General features: G+C 40.3%; 1 protein-coding gene across 4 annotated transcripts in view; it reads left to right on the forward strand.

The window, feature by feature from the left end:
* ENTPD3 (ectonucleoside triphosphate diphosphohydrolase 3) overlaps positions 1–20839 on the forward strand; it is a 32728-nt gene extending 11889 nt beyond the window's left edge. For all 4 annotated transcript variants that reach the window (XM_055321158.1, XM_055321159.1, XM_055321161.1 and 1 more), the window contains 7 exons: positions 7759–7909; positions 10071–10230; positions 11118–11351; positions 16334–16606; positions 16775–16885; positions 17273–17410; positions 19591–20839. In XM_055321158.1, the coding sequence (XP_055177133.1) occupies positions 7759–7909; positions 10071–10230; positions 11118–11351; positions 16334–16606; positions 16775–16885; positions 17273–17410; positions 19591–19827 (1304 nt within the window). In that variant the 3' untranslated portion in view covers positions 19828–20839. The remainder of the gene's footprint in view (positions 1–7758; positions 7910–10070; positions 10231–11117; positions 11352–16333; positions 16607–16774; positions 16886–17272; positions 17411–19590) is intronic.
* Positions 20840–22000: the final 1161 nt, after the last annotated feature.

Genomic DNA, 22000 nt, shown 5'->3' on the forward strand with positions numbered 1-22000 from the left:
TTTTAATTTTTCCTTGTTATTTAAAAATGTAAAAACTGTCTTAGCTCACAAGCTGTACAAAAAAAAAATGGTGATGATGAACCGAATTTGGCCTATGAGATGCCAACTCCTGAAATAGAACATTCTCAGCATTTTTAATGACCCTCCAAAACATAGCCTGAATTTTATATATATAAACACATATTTATATATGTTTCCTTGTTCTTCTTTCTAGTTTTGTCCTTATGCATCTAGTTTTTCCTGTTCTTGAAAATCGAATCAAACATGTATTTGTATAAATGGAATCAAACATTTATTCTTCTGTAATTTCCTTTGTTCATTAACATTGGGCATTTAAGATTCATCTACATTGACAGGAGTAGCGGAAGCTCATTCATTTTTACCTGTTGATGGACATTTGTTTTTTCATGGTTATGGAAAGGATGGTTATGAATAAGGTTAAGGATATTTTTATTTATAAAATTACAAATTATAAATGCATTTGCGTATTTTATATTTACATTGTGTATACTTATGGCCATTTCTGGCTTTGTGAAATACCTGTTTGTGCCTTTTTTTCAGTTTTCTACTGAATTGCTTGGCTTTTTCTCATTGACTCATTGGAGTTCTTTATATATATTGTGAATATGAGTACTTTGCTAGTATTGTTATATATTATGTTGTTCTCATATCCCCTTACAGCTTATGGTTTCTCTTTTTAAGTCTCTTCACTGTGTCTTTTGATGATCAGAAGTTCTTACTTTTTATGTAGGAACAATTATCAATCTTCTCCTTTATCATTTGCTTTTTTATATTCAAGAAATCCTTCTTAACTTGAGGTCATAAAGATATTCTTCAAAGTTTCATAATTTTTCCTTCTACAATTAAGTCTTTAGTACACATAACAAACCCCACTTAGTGAGTGTGTGTATGTGTGCATGTTTTTAAAAGCAATCCTCTTTAGAGCATCATGATCTTTGACTTGGCCTGGAGCATCCCAACCAGTGTATCCTGAATGTGTTAATAGGTATACCCTTGGCCCATAGACAACAGGCTAGAGACTCTGGACCAGTTCCCCAACCCCAAGCAACTTCCTTTTTTTTTTACCTCAATGAACTGCCAAAATATAATAATTGGGGGGAGGGGTGTCATGGCATTGAAAAAGCTGGGGAGAAGAATTAGCCTTTCCCATAGGGAGGCCAACAGACTTCTTTGAATAACAGAGTCAGTTCTGATCATCTGCTCTTCCATGGAAGGCAGCTAGGAGCTCACCTATCCTGGTACATAGATGTCCCAGATTAAGTTAGAAGCTAATATTGAGATAGTGTTTGGGATGCAAGGTAATTATTAGAGATTCACACCTGTGGAAGGAAGGGAACAGAAGGAAGACTGGTCAGAAGGAAAAGTCAAACAACCACATGGGCCTGACAAATCTTCAGCCAATCAGAGTTAACCTGCATGGCCTGAATTGGCTGGGCTGCAATGCTCCTTTTGAGCAAGGCAGATCTCTGTAGCTGAGGCAAACCATGAAAGAGATGACAGCTGATGCATTAAGTCTTTATTTGAAGGGGCATCTGCTTGGCATCTCTCTCTGGGTTCCATACAACAGGGGACTTAGGTGTTTTCTGAGTACTGATTGCATTGTTATCCATGAGACACAGGTGGCCACAACTTTGCTTGGAGCTCAGCCAGAGACCATATCTGTTGTCCTAACTTCTGAGCCATTTCCTTACCTTCAAGCATGAAAGAGGGCAGCAGGATGCTTATTTAGAAAGGTGAGACCCGCCACTTCAAGAAAGAGAGGATAGTGTAGGATAATGATTAAGACTTCACCTCATCCCTCCTATGTGAGCTCTGGGAAGTTTCTAATATCTCTGTGTCTTGACCTCTTCATCTATAAAATAAGCATAATAGTAGTAACTCCCATCCCAGAGGAATCATTTGAAGATTCAGTGATAATATATGTAAAGAAGGTAGCAAATGCATGGCATACAGTTAGCACTCAATTAAGTGTTAGCTATTATTTTTTCATGGGGCAGCACACTTGAGAGCTCCTGGTGGATATTCTTGCTAAGAAGTTAGTCTGTCCCAGATCTATCTTTAGACCCAGAGAAAAATTCAGCCAAGTCAGACCTGCTGATCTTCTGACCATAGGGGGAGATGTGACCTTCATGGAGGGACACAGGCAGTCTCTCAGGGAAGAGGGCCCTTGGCCACCCTGGATGTGATTTAGAGGAGGGGCAGGATCATGAAGCCCACACCACATCCATAAATGGATCTTCCCTTTGATCACAGTAGCCTCAGGGATCCATATATATACTCCAAATGACCAGAAGACCACAAACTAAAGCTCAAAATACAGAGTTAAAGTTTGGCAAGTGCCATCCCCTTGAAGACCTGTGGCTTCTCCAGGGATAATTTGGGTTTCTGGTTTCCCAGTCGCAAATTTCCCAGGACTCCCCTGCCTCAGCCATTCTGAGAGGGTGATGAATGCTTGCTTGCCCAGCAGTGTTTCCCAGATACTCAGGCTCTTGGAAACTTCTTTCTTGGGGTGGGGAGAAGAGGGGCGGTGGAGGGGCCCTGGTAAGTATCGTCAGTCCTCAGTTGCTGCTGTTTTCCTGAGCTTACTGGGTGCTGCCTTAGCTGCTGGTGCCCATGCTGACATCTGAAGCTCCGGCTGCCATTCCCCAGAGGGCACAGGGCCTCTACATGCCTCTCATCTCTTTCATGGTGTGTGGTGCTCATGCTTGCTGCTGCCTCCTCCCACAAAAGACATTCATGTGTTTCCTTTAAACCAGTGGTTAAAGTTCTTTAAACTCCACTGAAGTTGAAGTGTAACCATCCCCTCCATTGAAATAACTTAAAGAATTACTGTGGGGACATGGGCACTATGGCGTTGAAAGCATCCATTGCTTGGGTACATATCTTCTACTTCTGTCCCACCTTGAGTACATTTTGTGTCATCTGTCCAATCATCTTTCTCAGATTGGAATAGCAATTTCAATCCTCCTTTCTTGGGGTTGTGACTCCCAGGATCCCTTGAGCCTGTGAGCCCAACCTTGTTTTTTCTTTAGGAGGCTTATTGGACCTTATGCAAATAGGTCTCAGGTGACACGCTCAGATACTCTGAGTTTTGACATTCCAGCAACCCTCCTAAGTCTCTTTCCAGAGACCAGCTCTGGCAGATCAGATTGGATTACCTGATCCCTTTAATATAGAGTTACACACTGGTTTGAAAATCTCATTGACTGATTCATTTATTCATTTATTTAATAAATATGTGTTGGGTATCAACTGTTCTTGACATCAAGGATTCTAAAATGAAAATATACAGAAGTCTCTGCTGTTGTGGAACTTACATTTGAATCAAGGAGATAGATCATAAATAAAAAGGTCTATAACACGTCAGGGAGAAGTGCTGTGAAGAAAAAAGTAGGGAAGGTGGACAGAGAATAATCGTGCTATCTTATTTTATTTTTTAAAGATATTTATTTATTTATTTATTTATTTATTTATTTATTTATTTATTTGGCAGAGAAAGAGCATAGCAGGGGAAACAGGAGGCAGAGGGAGAGGGAGAAGCAGGCTCTCCACTGAGCAGGGACCCCAACACAGAACTCCATCCCAGGACCCTGGGATCATGACCTGAGCCGAAGGCAGATGCTTAACTGACTGAGCTGTGCAGGCATCCCTGATCATATTTATTTAGACAGGACGGTCAGGGAAGAACAAAGGAGGGGGTAGTTAAATACAGGCAAAAGTGAAAGGAGAGTGTGAGCATTTTTGCGAGAAGGACGTGCCTGGCAAGCAGAAAAGCCAGGGGTGGAAGCTGCTCAGCATCTTCTAGGAAAGGCAAAGGGACGGGTGTGGCAGAGCAGAATGAATAAAAGGAAGCAAGGTAAGTAATGAGGCCAGAGCTATGGTCGAAGGCAGCTCACAGAGGACCTTGAGAGCAGTGAGAGGTTTGACTTGTACTCAGATGCATTTCCGTCAGAGCATACTGTGAAGCCATTAGAGGATCCTAGTCAAGGAACTAAAATGGGTATGACTTATACTTTTAACAGAGCACTCTGGTTGTGGAACATGTAGTCAGAGGCTGAGATCAGAAGCAGGGAAACCAGGATGCCTGGGTGGCTCAGTGAGTGGTTGAGGGTCTGCCTTTGGCTCAGGGCATGATCCCAAGTCTGGGGATCGAGTTCCACATTGGGCTCCCTGTGAGGAGCCCACTTCTCCCTCTGCCTATGTCTCTCATAAATAAATAAATAAAATATTTAAAAAAAAGAATCAAGGAAACCAGGGCTATCAGAGCAGTGCATGTTATGATGCAATAAAGTTATGACATTGTGGTGGTCTGGCTGAGACTGTGCTTGTCAGTGTGAGGTAATTTGGGGGCAGTGTTCCCCAGGGAACATTTAACAATGCCTGAGGACATTTTTTATTGTCACTACTGGGGTTGGTGGCATCTAGTGATAGAGGCCAGGGATGCTGCTAAACAATGTACAAGACAGCCCCACAACAACGAATTTTATCCAGCCCCAAGTGTCAGTAGTGCCGAGATTAAGAAACTGTGATCTGAGGAAGGGTGGAAGAAGTGCTCAGATTTGAGAAGTATTTTGAAAGTAGAGCCAACAAAATTTTATGATAGATTCAATGTGAAGTGTTTAAGTTGGTGATGCCTGAGCACTAGTTGTGACCTGAGCAATTGCATGCATGATGGTACCACTTCCTGAGAGGGGAACACTGGGAGTGGGTCAGTTGGGAACATAGCAGGGATTAAAGAATTTGGTTTTAGACAGATTAAACTGGAGATGCCTACAAACTATAAACTCTCAGAATAGCAAATTTTTTCTGTAAAGAGTTCGATGATAAATATTTGTTACTTGTTGGCCATTCAACTCTGCCACTTTAGCACAAAAGCAGCCACAGACAATGTGCAGACAGATTAGCATATACATATATGTATTTCAAGAAAATTTTTATTTATGGATGCTATACATAGGGTCCATAATGCCTAATGGGATATACCGTAAGGACAAAAAGAACTTAAAAAATATATCTTAAACTGTTTTCAATAACCATACAGTTGGTGGCAGTACTAGTATTGTCATACTAAGAGCCTTGTGGGTGGATTGTGAAATAAAGCAAGTGAGTTCTTCAGTTGGAGTTGCTGGGAAACAGGATTCTTAGCATAGGAAAAAGAAAGTAAAGATCAACTGAAGTGAAAACCTATAGCTTTGAAGTAGAAGTACCAAAAGAACTCATGATGCATTTTTCTCTCAGAACAAAGTTTCTCCTAGGTCTGTCTTCTGAAAAGGCTTGCAAGGGCTTCCAAATTTCAGACGCTAAATACCATACTCAAAAAAAGAAGCCAGGACTCCTTGGAGAAATGGCTGATTCCAGAGTCAGAGCAAGAAGTGTGTAAGATCACACATCTAATATCAGAGAGCAAAGGAGCTCTCAAAGGTTTCTGGGATCATATCTAAAGGACTCAGGAGTCATGTTGAAGAGAACTCTACTGCCCAACAATGGGACCATCAATAAGAATAATAATTGCAATGAATCGAAACACATCAACTATATATTCAAATTCATATGATCCTAAAGATATGCAGCAAACAAATAAAATCCCTCACTGGATAAATTAGGATATAGGACATGCAATATTTATTTCTTAAGCTGGTGAAGGGGAAATATTCAAGCACTTATCCTGCCTTCCCTGTACAAACTGTACTGTAGGGTAACCAAATAGTTAATGAGAGAGAAATTTTCTTCTTATGAAAGCATTTAGGTAATAAGCAAGAAAGATGGAGATAAAACATCACCATTTCGTAAACCCTATTGGGCTAATGGGTCTAAACAGTGATCTCTGATGCCTGCTCACAGCACAAAGAGAAGCAACTAGATCCGTGTACCTCGTACTAGAAGTGCACACTAATCCCTATAAATGATTTCTTCAAAAAAAGTCCAAACCTGAATCTGATTGGGCCGCTGTGTTCAGTTACCAATTCATTGGAGAAGCCTGGACTAAACAGCATGTTACATGAACCATAGGGATACAGTCAGCAAATTCTAGGCTGTGGAAAACTCTATAGGACAAATGAAATTGCAAGGACAGGGCACGCCTGGGTGGCTCAGTGTTTGAGCATCTGCCTTCAGCTCAGGCCCACATTGGGCTCCCTTGCATGGAGCCTGCTTCTCCCTCTCCCTGCGTCTCTGCCTCTCTCTGTGTGTCTCTCATGAATAAATAAATAAAATCTTAAAAAAAAAAAAAAGAAATTGCAAGGACAATTTTTTTTTTTAATTTCAAGGGAAAATTTGAAAGGGAGGATAGAACTTACAGATAAAGAGACTTAAGAGACATACCAGCCAACTGCAATGGGTGGAATTTATTTGGACTCTAATTCATACAAACTAGTTAGAAAGAGGGAACGGGGGAGTGAGGGGAGAGAAAAAATATGAATATGGAGGAATGTGCACCTTCACTGGAATTTGAGTCTATTAGGGATTATTTTTAATTTTTATAGGCATAATAATAGAACAGTGGTTATGCTTCTTTAAAAGAAGTCTGGCCTAACTCACTTTCAGTTCTTTTTGTGATGGTTCATTTCAGCTGCATGGAGATTTCTTTTTTTTTAATATTTTATTTAATTATTCATGAGACACACACGGAGAGAGGCAGATACACAGGCGGAAGGAGAAGCAGGCTCCACGCAGGGAGCCCAAAGTGGGACTCGATCCCAGAACTCCGGGATCACGCCCTAAGCTGAAGGCAAATGCTCAACCGCTGAGCCACCCAGGCGTCCCTTCATAGAGATTTCTGACCAAACTGAGGAACTCTGTCATATGTCTCTCTACGTATGTTACTTCTTGAAATTTATAAATGTGTACTTTTGGTGCTTTATTACATTTAATGTTTAAGATGATATCTTGTTAAATTATATATAGTTACACTAAAATGTTTCGTGAAGATAAGTCATGACAAGATTCCTTTTTCCCCCTCTGTCTGAACACATGGGACACAGATTTGAATTTTTGTTCCATTTTTCCTGTTCCACCTTTCACTGTGTCTCTAAACCTATTTGGTGGAAGTTCTGTCAAAAAATGAACTTAATGGAGTGCCTGATTGGCTCCATTGGTGGAGTGTGTGACTCTTGATCTTGGGGTTGTAGGTTCAAGCCCCACATTGAGGATACAGATTCCTTAAAAATAAAATCTTTCTAAAAAAATAAAAAATAAAATAAAATATTTAAAAAACAAAACAAAAAATAAATGAACTTACCAAAGGCAAGTAGTGTGAAAGGATACTAGAGAAGCAAAAGGCCAATAAGATTGATTATCTCTGGGAAAAAAAAAAAAACAACTTTCTTTTAGTGAAACATACTGATGTATCTAGAGAATGAAATGATGTTTCTGCAGTTTGATCTGTGAGGAGAGAGAGCAGATGAAACAAGAGTTGATCATTGTGGAAGCTGGAAGATGGGTACAATGGGGTTCATTATACTATTCTCCCTACTTTTATTTGTATTTGAAATTTCCATAATGAGACCTTTTTCTTAAGCAGATCCTGGTTCATTTTTCACTTTTGTAATTCCTTCTTTCCACATTTTGGGAGTTGACTCATCAGCGTGACCACATGTGACTTAGCATATCCACTTGTTTTCAGCCCCCTACTTAAACCCAGTAATTTCCAAAGCTGATTTGTTTTTTTTTTATTTAGAAGTTGTACTGCTCTTATTGGTTCCTGGAAATGCTAAGAAGTACTGACTGCTTGCTCTTCAGGCTCTGGGATCTCCAGCTATGGGAAAAATCCCCAAGATGTCCCCAAAGCCTTTGAGGATTGCATGCAAAAAGTCCAGGGACAGATTCCAGGCCACCTCCATAGATCCACCCGCATTTACCTAGGGGCCACAGCTGGGATGCGCTTGCTGAGGTAAGGGCTGGACTGGCCCATGGAGCCCCACCTGACCAAAATAGCCAGGAATGTGTTGAACCCTGCCAAGAATGTAACTCTATTTCTGGGAACAAATCTGAAAGAAAGAAACCTATATTCTGCCATAAATTTACGCTTCAGAAGCAGGGAAACTTTCAGTCTTTATTTTAATACACAGAAAGAAATAGTTCTAAATGGATTCCCTCCCGCTTGGTGATTTTCTTGAGAACTCTGGAAGAAAGGAAGGGAAGATGAAATCTCATGGGGTGCACCTCTTGTTTTTTAGAAAAGTGAAAACTGTGTTTGATGCCTGGGCCTTTGAAACCTGTGCGCACCTGGCTCCACTGAATGAGGCTCATAGTTATGTCGCTTCTACCCATGCGCACAATGTCACTGGAATCTGCTTTAAATAGAATTTCTGCTATTCCCAAAGTCTTTTGAACTGTTAGTAAACAAACAGCTCATTTCATTCAATTAAGCAGATCCTATTAAATTTGCAACCGTGACTTTAACCCCAGTTGCACTGGTTTTAAGTGCCCTTTCTCTTTTTTTTTTTTCCTACTATTTAATTTCCTTGACCTTGAAATAAAAGAAAAATAGTTTTTTTAAAAAAATCAAACTTTATACCCAGGGTAGAGGCTGCTCCAAACTTTGAAAATAAGGCGTTAGCCCCCAAAGATGACTTTCGTCCTGCTTCAAAGCCACTTTGTCTCTGGTGCCAGTAACATAAAATTGTATGTGTGGGCATGAGGAAGATACATAGGAACAAACAAACAGAGCCACTTTAACATGATCATTAAAATACATCAGGGAGCACCCTCAGTTGGATTGGGCCTTTTTCTTGTGGTTTTTCTCTCCTTGTTTCTACTCCTATGTCCTGGTTGGCCAAGTAGAATGTGGGAGAAAGTTGGATTTCTTTGCTTTCTCTTGAAATCTACAGTGTGTTTCAAAACTGTTGTGTTTACCTGAAATAGAAATGATATAGAAATTCCTTTCTTCTGTGTTTTCTTTCTTATAGAAACAAAGCACTCAACTTTTTTTTTTTTTAACTCCTTTTTCTCCCAGTCTTCCCAGTGAGGAATAATTAAAAGACTCTGTGATTTATTGCCCATGACAAAAACCATAAAATAGCCCACAACAAAAACCATAGAATAGCCCATGACAAAAACCATGTAACAGAAAGTTCACCACTTAGGAACACAGTGAATGTCCCATTTGAATAAACTAAATATTAACTCCTCCTTGTAAAATCTTCTGATGGTGATCCGTTCTTTCTGAGGAACTAGCTGACATTTTAATTGCTAGAAAAATCAAATATTTTTTAAAAAGCAATTAATGAGAACCCTCTGGGATGGAAACTGATAAAACTAGGAAAACTTTTGAATTATTTTCCAAGCAGTGATAATTTGCTGCTGAATTAGAATGAACTTCAGCTTGTAGCATGGCTATTTCTTCTTGAGCCAAGAGTGAGTCAATGCCCCTGGCTTTCTTAATCCACTGATGAAAGGTAAAATAATCTCCCAAGTGAATCTTCTTCCATAAGGTAAAATGGCAGCAAATGAATATTATAGTACTACGTCATGGGTAATATAGAAATGCCACTCTTCCATGGCTCAACACACTGATGGATTTCATTCCAATGATGACCGTGATGGCCATCATATCCCCTCATGATGAAGAGCAAAACAGGGACTGCTGAAAACTCAAGCCTCTTCTTTTCCTCCCTCCTCCTAAGATCCCACTTCCTTCTGGCCTGATGAGGGATCCTTTATATATGGTCCCCCCAACAGATTACTTATGCCACCCCTATGGCTTCACAGTTCCCTTTCCTGTGCTGATCTGAGAGTAATGGTGATTAAGCAGGAGCCTCTTTTGTTTAGCTGGTTGCTAGAGAATGGGATGGGAACAGGTAAGGGAGGAAAGGACAAGAGGTATTTTTACTTGAAGATATTTTTCTGATTGGCAGTTTGACAGGTAACAAGTGAATCTGCCTTCACGGTTGCCTAGGAGGCTTCAACTTGCAAAAGGGTTGCCATTTTTGCACACATCTGGAAAACCTTCCCTGCCAGCAGAGGGGTGGGGAGGTTTACCTTTCACCTGAGATTATTTTAAGACTCTCTTGTCTAGGCACTTAGCCTTTTGTGTTCTGTGCCTTGCATAGGTTACAAAATGAATCAGCAGCTAATGAAGTCCTTACAAGCATCCAAAACTACTTCAAGTCCCAGCCCTTTGATTTTAGGGGTGCTCAAATCATTTCTGGGCAAGAGGAAGGGATATATGGATGGATTACAGCCAACTATTTAATGGGAAATTTCCTGGAGGTGTGTGAAAATAAATGCATGGTTTTTAATCTTGCTATTTATCCTGTCCCCTGTGGGTGGCCACTTAAAGCAGAGGTGCATGCTGAAGGGGGCATCTGTCCTGTGTCATCCCTATCATACAATGCATTAAGGAAATACCTATGAGACAATAGCTAAGACAAGACACATAGAGCTGGGGCAAAAACACTGCATCCTAAACAGGACCAAATGCACAGAGCAGATGGAATAACATCACTTACTAGCTGATAAGAAATTGGAGGTTGGGGTGGGGGTGGAATCTAAATCTAAAGCTTCTGAGTATTTTGAAGGGTAGTTGGAGAATGATCCTTCCCAAAGCTCCACAACTCTCTGAAATTTCTGGAACCCTCAGGCTTCCCAACCCATCCTGTGTCCCCAGGTCCCTTATATTGCAGTCCCCACATGCCCTGCCCCTTGTTCAAAGAAAAGTTAACTCCAAGAGATAATCCCCATGTTATAGAGGGCATAAACCACATCCTGCCCAAGACTTATTTTGTTCCCCCTCAAATATATTCTTTAATTTTAATTAATTGCCAGCAGTTAATATTTTAGAAATTTCACATAAAAATTGACATTTCTAGTTTGTCCTGACCCCTGGTCCCCCTAAAAGTTGGAAGCACTGGTCACAATGGACTCACATTTTGCATGGCAATTGTCTACACCTAATCTGCTTCACTCATTTGTGTTGCCTGCCCAGCCTCTGAAAGCATTTGAGGTCACCACCCTTGAAATAAAGGAGAGATTTGACCCCCAAATGTTCCCCATGTCATACTCTTTAGCAATAAGATATGAATCTTGGGTGGAAAGCCCTGGGCAAACAGAGATGGTGCCTCTCAACTTTTCTCTTGCTTCCTTTTCCCACTGTGCAGAAGAACCTGTGGCATATGTGGGTGCATCCAAATGGAGTGGAGACCATAGGTGCCCTGGATTTAGGTGGTGCCTCCACTCAAATATCCTTTGCGGCTGGAGAGAAGGTAGGGCTGAACACCAGCAGCATCATGAAAGTGTCCCTGTACGGCTATGTGTATACACTCTACACACATAGCTTCCAGTGCTACGGCAGGAACGAGGCTGAGAAGAGGTTTCTGGCAATGCTCCTTCAGGTACCTGAGCTGGGGCGGGGAGGTGGGGGTACAGCAGGTGTTCCCTTGGGGGTCTTAAGGGGAGGGTGCCTTGCCTTCTGGTGTCTGTCCTTTCCACTTCAATTAGAATATGGATAGATAGGGGCCTGGGTGGCTCAGTTGGTTAAGTGTCTGCCTTCAGCTCAGGTCATGATCCTAGGGTTTTGGGATAGAGCTCATGCCTCTCTGTTCGGTGGGGAGTCTGCTTCTCCCTCTGCCCCTCCCCATGCTCATGCTCACTTGCTCGCTCTCATATAAATGCATAAAAATCTTTAAAAAATAGAATGTGGACAGAAACAAGAACATTATCCAGCTCACTCATGGGGGTCCTAGATCTCGATCTCTCTCTCTCTCTCTCTGTTGTATTGACCAATTCCAGTGAATTTGAATCAGAAATCTAGGGAAATTCCAGGGCACCAGATGTTTTATAAATGATTCAAGACCTGGGATCCCTTTATGGACACAAACTGTTTAAAACCAATAGCTAAATAAGCCTGAGCATTTTTCAACTCCCTTGAGTCCAGACAAAATAATAAAAGTGATTCCAAGAGATATATTTGCTGACGGGAAAGGACTGAGCCTTCCCCAGGCTCAGCCTCTTTTTAGATGGGCCTATATTAGGCTTGATGGCCTTTATATGGTGGGATTGTGGAGTAACAGAAGTCAGTCACATGGTAACTATTCCATGGCACAGATGGCTACTGCAGGCATCAGCTAGAAGGCTGTCAATAAGGTAAACTCAACATTAGTGTGGTGTGTGTTGGAGGCTGGGCACTGCCTGGAAAGAACAGAGTGGGAGACACTGCACATGGTCCTTGGGGCTTCAGAGACCCAGTGCCCACCCCAGACACAACACCCCTAATTGGCCAAACCAAGCTCCATGGGGAACCCTGTCAATCCTCCCTAGCAAGGTCTCTATAACCACCACTCCACCCCACTTGCTCACTAACATACTTCAGCCAATACGATACTTTCTAGGACAGAAGTTCTGGAAACACCTCTTTTCTCCATCTCTTTTTATTTCTAGCAATGCTTAATGCCCCTCCCTCCAGCTCTGGTCCTGACAAGGGTGGAGAGCAGGGGCTCCTCTAAACTTATATCAGGAGAAAGGCAGGTGAAATCCTCTTCCCAGGGTGAATTAAGGTCAGAGAAGCTAACCTCTTATATTTGGCTGGCCCTGAAGAATATTTATTTGTGAGTTTTTATTTTTATAATGCTTATTAACGAATGATTATGCATCCAAGAATCTACAGTAGAGCAGCAAATACTCCACCTGTCTGAGGTCTCATTTGTGTTTGAGAAACGTAGGTCTCAAGGTTTGAGCTCAGGCCTGGGGCATGTGGGAGACCCCAGCCTCTACTGTAGACAGCTCGCAGGGATGAGGACAGCTCTCCAATTTGCCTGGTAACCTCTGGATGCCCTCAAAGCCTTCTGACTCAGGTGAGGGGAAGGACCCAGGTGTGCTGAGGATCACCCACAAATGCATGTCCAGACCTGCCTAACCAATACTTTCATGTGCCAAATACATACTGCCAAGCCCCAACTTAGGAGGTTCATAAAAATTGCATCATGAACACTGGCTGAGTAAATTCCACCAGTCTGGATCTGGTTTCCTTATCTGTCACAGTATGGTGAGAATGATACCTAGGTATATGCTTTGCAAACTGTTTTCGTATGAACAAGCCTTTAGATGCCCTGAGCTGGAGTCTCTGACAGCCTGTAGGAGGCCAGAGACATGCATTCACTGTCTTTCTTTCCCTCTTTAAGAAAGTTTTTTCTTTTTTCATTTTTAAAAAAGATTTTATCCATTCACTTGACAGAGAGATAGAGCCAGAGAGCACAAGCGAGGAGGTAGGGGAGGTGGGGGACAGCAGAGGGAGAGGCAGGCTCCCCACTCAGCAGGGAGCCTGACCTGACTGACTCATTTCCAGGACCCTGAGGTCATGACCTGAGATGCTTAACTGACTAAGCCACCCAGGCTCCCTAAAAGTTTTTTCTTTTGTTTTTAAAGACAGACATGTTGAATGAAAACAGACATGTTTGCATTTAGAAAAGGAAAAATATAAATAACAAAACAAAAAAAAACCTAGAATTAACTACCATAAACATACTGCATTTTCTTCCAGTTTTTTTTTTCTTCCTGTTTTTTTTTTCATGCAGGAATAAGTATATTTACAAATTTGGCTTCATATAGTATATATAATTTTGTATCCAGTTTTTTCTTTTACGTAACAGTAAATCATGAGCAGTTTCCTCTGTTGTTCAGTATCCTTTGAAGTTATTATTTAAATGGACACATAAAAAATATAAAAAAATAAATGGACACATAATATTCCAGGTATCATTATTTAAAAAGAAAAACTGAATTGGGCATTTTATTATAAAAGAAAGTACATTTTTATTGTAAAAATGTCAAACTGTATAAAACATTAAAGTAAAAATGAAAAAAAAATAAAGTAAAAATGAAAGAATCCCTTTCCAACCCTATTCACCAAATGTCTTCCCTGTTCACAGCTTGATACGTTGTTGCTCTAGACTTTCCAGATCAATCTCTAACTTACTTTCTTTACCTTTTAGTATTTCACAATTTGTCAACCATTCCTATCTTGATGGACATAAGGCTATGTCCTGTTTTGCTGCAGCAATCTTAATGCAGTGAAGCTTCTTGTGCATATGACCTTATGAACTAGTGATTTTGCTGCTATAGGATAGACTTGAAGAATATGTATATTTTTTATATAAGTGAATAAATAGGCAATCTTCCAAAAAGTTAAAAACCAGCCAGATTCCCACCAACAATGTTGTGATGACAATCTGATAATTTCAGGGATTCTGAGACATTCTATTAATAAGTCCGTGGATAAGGAGGATCTGTTTCTGGATTTCCTATTCAATTCATCCATTTTCCCATTTTTGAGCCAACTGTTCTAGTTGCAATAGTTTTTCTTTCTACTCTCAGACATTTATTCTGAACTTCAAAACATTTTAAGTAGTGACAAAATGGATTTTTTTCATTGAGATCATGATTATGGTTGCGGTGAGTGAAAATTAATTTGGTAAAAAAATTTGCTTATTGATAATATTATAAATTCCTATATAGGATTTAAAAATATCCTTCCAATTATTTAGTTCATGGTTTGTATCCTTCAAAAAACATAATTTTCATTTTTGGTCTTGTACCTTCCTTTTAAATTTGCTTCTTTGTATGTGTTTTTAATAGTTTCTGTCACTATTAGGGAGAGTCCCTATTGCTGTTTTTCCACTTTTGGGAAGATTTCTCTAAGATCGAGATATGCTGTAGTTTTCTAGTGGACTTAGTTGCTCTGAAGCCTAATGGTTGACCCATTAGTGCCAGTGCTGTGCAAACACTATTCAGAGTAAATTTGTTGAAAGTTGAGGGCCTGAGCAACTTGGACCATTGGCAAATTATATTTTAAGAATGCCATCACAAATCATTTAAACTCCAAAAAGATCATAGAAATAATCTTTACTGAGCTGCTTCTATGTTCCAAGCCAAAGATAATCGATATTCTCTTGCTTCTTCTCCAGACCAAGCCAGAAATAATTTATTGTGTTTTAATGATTTAAAAAGTATGTCAGATTTGGAGGGGGAAATTAAATAACCATCTGATTGATTCCCCCCCCAAACCAATACTTCAGCCATAGAGTGACCCTGGTGTGACATGTTACAAATTAGACATATTAATTTTTGAAATCATTTTTTTCATACTATTGAATCAGAAAGGAGCCTGTTTGCTGCCTCCACAGACTCAGTCATTATAAGACCTTCCTGGAGGACACAGATTTGAGCTACACTGGATGAGTGTTGGACTTCTGTAGGCCTATGTGTGGAGTCCTGTCACTGGTCTTTGTTAAATGATTGTATTAAATTGTTGTGTACCTCAATTTCCTGCATCACTAAACTGAAGAGTTAGAAAAAAATATTGTGAGTCAAGACTTTACTACAGGAGATGCTTGGTGACTTTGAAATTGGACAGAGTTCTAATCCAATATCTTAGAAAAGAGAGTCCATAAATAGGACCAAGAATATTTAGAATTTAGCATAAGAAGAATATTTTTCACCAGTAGATAAAATATTGGATAGTCATTTGAAAAAAGTAAAGTCAGGTTCCCTACTACAATATTTACACCAAATAAATTACAAATGGATCAAAGATTTATATGTAACAAGGATATTTGTTGGACCATTGTTTATAATAGCAGAATGATTGGAAACCATCTAAATATTCACATAGAGGAGATTCCTTATCCAAGGAATATTTGTATAGTGGAGTGCTATACAGCTACTAAAAAGAGGAGGCCATTCTGTATGTACAATGGAAAAGATGTGAAAGGTATATTTTTAAGTAATAAAAGCAAGGGCAAAACAGTGTGTATAGAGTACTACCATTTATACTTTTTAGAAAAAGAAAGAAGGGGGAAAATAAAGATATTTGCATATGCATATAAGAAGTATCTCTGGTAGGAAATCACAAAAATTGGCAATAAAGGTTACTTCTAGGGAGGGGATCTGGTGGCTAGAAGTGGTTGGGATGGAACCTTAATTTTCATAATATACTTATTTATAACCTTTTGGATTATTTTGTTAACTGGATAAGTGATCTTCTATTCAAAATGATCAATTAATCTAAACATACCTTGTTTTCCCATCAAAATGAATTTCATACAATCTGTTTCATAGGACTGCCTTAAGGGGTGGGTCAGATAATGTGAGCAAGAGCCTAACCTTGTGCCTAGTGCAGGGTAACTGTTCACCCACCCCCAGTGGAGTTCTCAAGACAACCTGACAGTTGCCTTCAAGTACACACTGACACAAAATGGCATGTTTTTCATCCATATCTCTCTTGGCATGGGAGGGTAACAATAGTGAAGATTTGCAAAAGGGAAACACTTGGCCCTCCACAAAAGAGTAGTTTCTGACACCCTCCCTCTCATTCCTCCAGAATTCTCCCATCAAAACCAGTATCATCAACCCCTGTTACCCTCAGAATTATGTCACCACCTTCACTGGGGGCTACATATTTGACAGCCTGTGCACAGCAGACCTGAGGCCTGAAAATTATGATCCTGATGACATCATCACTTTTGAAGGAACCGGGGACCCATCACTGTGTAGGGAAAAGGTGGCTTCCTTGTTTGACTTCAAAGCTTGCCATGACCAAGAAGCTTGTTCCTTTGATGGGGTTTACCAGCCAAAAGTTAAAGGGGCATTCGTGGTAAGAGCAAAAATCACTAAAAGATTCCCTTTTTCCCCATTGAAGATTTAGCCCTCACGTTTGTTTCTCTTCTGCTGATCTGTTTCCCACTTTCTTATTCCCCACCCTGAAGCTCCATATTACATGCCATTCTGAGAACTGACTTTCTTCTGTGCTACCCCCTTCCAGGCTTTTGCAGGATTCTACTACACAGTCAGTGCTTTCAATCTTTCAGGGAGCTTTTCCCTGAACGCCTTCAACTCAAGCACCTGGGATCTCTGCTCTGAAAGCTGGAGTCAGGTCAGTATTTACAGAGAAAGGGGCAGCATCAGTATGAAACAGTAAGTGGAGTTGAATATATTCCATTTGTGTACATGTGTACGTTTGTTCCGAATTTGGACCTTATGCCGTTCTACTTTCACCACATCCACAAAATGTGTTAATAAGGAACCTACCTCGAACCCACATTGTGAACTAATGTTCTGACCATGGGCACAATGGTTACAACAGTATGTGATACAGAAGAAGTATGATACTCCCTAGAGGTATTTTCATTATGGTATGGTACAACTGGAATATTTATGGTGATGGTATTATGAAATTGTAGGTGATGAGATTCTTTAAAATTGTTCTGAAACATGCATTTTCAAATATGCCTGCCTCACCTATTTGGAATTGCCTCTTTAGCTCCCACTGCGGCTTCCTAGGTTTGATGAGGTATATGCCCGCTCCTACTGCTTCTCAGCCCACTATATCTACCACCTGCTTGTAAATGGATACAGATTCACCGAGGAGACCTGGCCCCAAATACGTTTTAAAAAAGAAGTAAGTCAAGGCACAGGTTGTTTTCTCCTCTTCCTTTTAAAGGTATTGTGCATATATACATGAAAGAAATGTAGAAATTATGAGGGTATTGGTGATTTCAGTTTGCTGAAGGGAAGCTGATGAGCCTTTGATCCCTTGTGAGCTTTCCAGAAGAGATAGTGGAGAATTCAGAGAAGGTGTCACTGGAGACCCTTCCACATGAGTGAAGGAACAGAGGCCAAGAGCTCACAGACCCTGAGCGCCACAAGGGCAGGACCTGTTGTATTATCTTCACATTCCTAAAATTCAGCACAGAGCAAGAACCTAGAAGGGGTTTACTAAATGTTTGTTGAGAGATATAAATATTGTAAGGATCAGACTTCATCCAGAAAAGAAGCTTTAAATAGAGCAGTAATTTTTTTTTAAGAGGATGGTAACTAACTGCTCTCCATTTTATGCAGATGTCAGGGTAAATGCTCTCTCTTAGGGTATTAGGGATTTACAGCAAACAAGAAGTAAGAGCTTCTCTCGGAATGTGCCTGAGGTCACTGTATTTACTGTCAAGTGTTCAGGATGGCCTGAAGCTGTAATCATAGCTGTCACCCTCCAGACCTTGCTTTCAGGCAGGACTCACCCAGCACTATGTTCCCCAGGTTCGAGGAGAATTTTCTCATTTCAGGAATAACTGATATAAAGCCTGAAGTCAGTCTACTCAATATTAGCTTTAGCAATAATTAGATTTAACCAATCAATAACCAGCATTATGCCTGTGACTGTCTACTTTTACATAAATAAAATTGAGTCATTTACAAAAAGATAAGGCTGTCTGGAGACATATAAGGACTGTTGGTGGGCATGCACTCTCTAAGCTTTGCTTCTAATGAATCTAATTAGCAGGAAAATACATTATAAGAATGGAACATGACGTCCCTTGGATACCAGTTTGGATGGATATAGAATTCCAGCTTTCAAGTCCCTTTCCTTTATTCATAAAGAAGTTTATATACAGCCAAATTAGTATTCAAATGTGAAGGCATAAAAAGAAAATATGCCACACAAAGATGTCAAAAATATTTTTGGAGGAAATAATCAAATAATAAGAGATATAAATTCAAGGGTTATAAAAATATAGGCAGTAAAAATAAATTATGTGGTGGCTTAAAATGTATATTTAAAAAAAAAACTTACACCAAAGAAAAGTAAAAGAGAAGAGTCCATCCATATATAACAACCCAAAATTCAGTATTGCTAATATCTAATGTGAAGAGAGCAGGTAAGGGGTCATAAGAGTGGCCTAAAATGTCCATCTTATAAAGGGGGACTTCATATATGAATATCATTTTTAAGGCAAGAAAAGAAAAAATATAGAAAAAGGAAAGAAACTGAAAATTTAAAACTAAGATACTAGGAAGTAGTAGTCCAAATATATCAATAATGACAATAATCATAAATTGACTAAACTTACCAGTTAAAACACAAATATTGCAGATTGTCTTTTTAAAAATCAAACATATGCTGTTTATAAGAGAAACCCTTAGACGTTAAGCATAAGGACATGGAAAGATTAAAAATTTTTAAAAATTTTAACTATCAGGCAACCCAAAAGAAATGGTAATTAAAAAAAATTTCTGTGCAGCTATTTAATATCTGACCAAATAGTCTTTAAAATGAAGAGGAATGTTCAAGGTACAGAGGATTATAACATAATGATACAGAATTCATTCTTAAGATTGCAAATTGGAAACTTTTTTGTATCTAATAAAACAGTCTAAAAACATGGAAACAAAAACTGATGGAACTAACATAAGAAATTGACACAGCCTGTTCCCTATTTAGACTGACACCCTGTGCTTAGAAGCTGGTCCTGGGTTCAGTAAAGTGCACATTACCCTTTCTTTGGCCACAGACACTTCTGTACCTGACAGTAGAAAATCTCCCACTGTTGTTAACTGTGCCCTTATGCCATTTGGCTGTGACAAGGTTGTGAGGGCTCTGACGGTTTTCTCCAAGGTGCTGAGCATAGGGCCCTCAAGCCTTTGTGGTCTCACTGACCTGGATTCTAGCCAGTGTCTGAACGTGAGAAAATTCTTTGACCTTAGACTGCAGTTTCAGGTGGGTGTTTCATGAAGATGATGGTGGGACACGTGTAATTCCCAAGTCAAACCCTACCCTGAGAACTGAGCCATCTTTCTACCATACAGGTGGGGAACAGCAGCATAGCCTGGTCTCTGGGCTACATGCTCAGCCTGACCAACCAGATCCCAGCCGAAAGCCCTCTGATCCGACTGCCTATGGACCCACCTGCCTTTCTGGGCATCCTCGCCTTCTTCACAGCAGTGGCCTTGCTGAGTCTGGCATTTCTTGTGTACCTGTATGTTTCGTCCAGGAAGCAGAGGCAGTCCCAACACACCTTCAACCACACAGTGGATTCTGAGTGAGCCTTGTGAAGCAGCTCCTGGAGCCTGAGGGCTGCCCAGGACCAGCCTGGGTAGCACAAGACAATGTCAGCGAAATGTCCATCTTCAGGAAATACAACGAAAGTCAAGTACCTAGGTCATGCACCTCTCTGATAGTGATTTATGCCAAAGCACCTCTTGCGGAATCCCCCAACCATTCTGGGCACATTGCTTCTCCAAGGACCCTACCATCCACTTGCTGGCCTTTTGGAGAACTGAGGAGAGACAGGCCATCAAGATCAGGCTTTTTATTCCAAGTGTTAGGAACAGTAAGTTGAGAATATGACAGTTTGATGTTGAAGAACTGACCTCAGGGCTCAGTTTGCATTTTTCCTTCCTCAGAAGTGCCCTATACCTCCTGGCAAGTTTGGAAGTTGGCAGGTGCCCATTAAGCATTTGACACAGTTAGATATGTTGCATCATGGCTTCCTCCCATTGATTCTTAACTAAGAGTTAGCAATCCCATAAACATTGAGGTACCTCAGACTAGTAGAATATAGTATCTGGGGGAGAAGATTCCTTTACCCCAAGGATAGTGGCCATGGCCAGGCTCTGTCATACCGGCAGAACCTGGAAGACAGAGACACATAGAAAATCTCCCAGGAAACTGCAGTCTTTCCAGAGTGGCATTCCCACTCAGGGCACTAGTCAGTAGATTGCAGCCTGTGTGCATGAATTCATTCTCACCTACCCTTCATATGGCTCGGTCCTCCTATAAAACATTTACTCCTAGTGAGGCTATCATGTAACACATCTTTTTGCCTTTCTAGGCTTTTGCTTAGGGCTATTTCTCCATTGACAGCGTGGTGTGTGTTTTGCCCACTGTTCCCACAAGTGTACTTGATGCTGTCCTGAGATTTCCTCACTTACCACTTTCCTACGTAGGATGAGAAAGAACTATGGCAAGTCCAATGTTGAAAAAAAAAAAAACAATCAACATTATTTCCGATTGTTGTTGGTTAGCTGAATATGGAATAAAGGACTCTTATTTTGATTTGAAATGTGTTTGCTGCCTTGCAAACAGTACTTTTTCTACTAAGGACCCAAGGTGGTATTTATGAGAGGAAGTTCTTAAAATGAGGAAAAATTTCTTAGGAAATCTTTCCTAGTGAACTAAGAAAATTATGCATTAATATCACCTTTATTTCAGAGAAGTCAAAGTACTTCACTTTGGAAAGTCCTTGGCTCCTTGAGGTAATTGAGTCAAACATTTCTGTATCTTATTTGACATCTAAAACTTTTGTGCTACAACCTGCCACTCAGATCTGATTCCCACCCAGAATGGCTGCTCCATTCCCAAAATGCATCTTTGCTCACACAATTCTCACTCCTTCACCTGTGGGTCATCCTCCCAACCATCCAAATCATGCATATTTCTCAAGCCCTAATTTAGCTCTGCTCTTTCCACAAAGCTTTCCTTACACACACACACACACACACACACACACACACACACACACACACAAACACTATGATCTACTGGACCACCTTTTAAAAACTAGTTGGGGGTGGGGGGGCCTGGGCTCTGGGCTCAGTGGTTGAGCATCTACGTTCAACTCAGGTCATGATGCTGGACCTCCAGGATCAAGCCCCACATCTGGCTCTCTGCTCAGGGGGAGTCTGCTTCTCCCTCTCCCTCTTGCCTCTCCTCCAGCTTATGTTTGCGCGCTCTGTGTGTGTGTCTCTCTCTCAAATAAATTAAAATATTTTTTTAAGAAGCTAGTTCAGGGGACACCTGGGTGACTCAGTGGTTGAGCGTCTGCCTTAGGCTTAGGTGGTGATCTGGTGATCCTGGGATTGAGTCCCACATCAGGCTCCCTGCCTGCTTCTTCCTCTGCCTATGTCTGCCTCTCTTGTGTGTGTCTCCCATGAATAAATAAATAAATCTTAAAAAAATAAAAAGCTAGTTAGGAATACATATATACATACATACAAACTAGTTAGGTAAATTCTTATTTATCTTGTGTGTGTGTATGGCTTATTTCTAAAATAGACAGTAGGCTACTGAAGGGCAAATCCTGTTATTAATCACTCATTGATTCAACAAAATTCTAAGAAATACCTACTATGGGCCTAACACCTTGCCAGGTGTGATCTCGGATTTGGATAAGTGCTATAAATGTAATATACTTACTTAATGTATTTGTTGGTTGGT

Source organism: Nyctereutes procyonoides, unplaced genomic scaffold (assembly GCF_905146905.1).
Source record: "Nyctereutes procyonoides isolate TBG_1078 unplaced genomic scaffold, NYPRO_anot_genome, whole genome shotgun sequence".
NCBI lineage: Eukaryota > Metazoa > Chordata > Mammalia > Carnivora > Canidae > Nyctereutes > Nyctereutes procyonoides.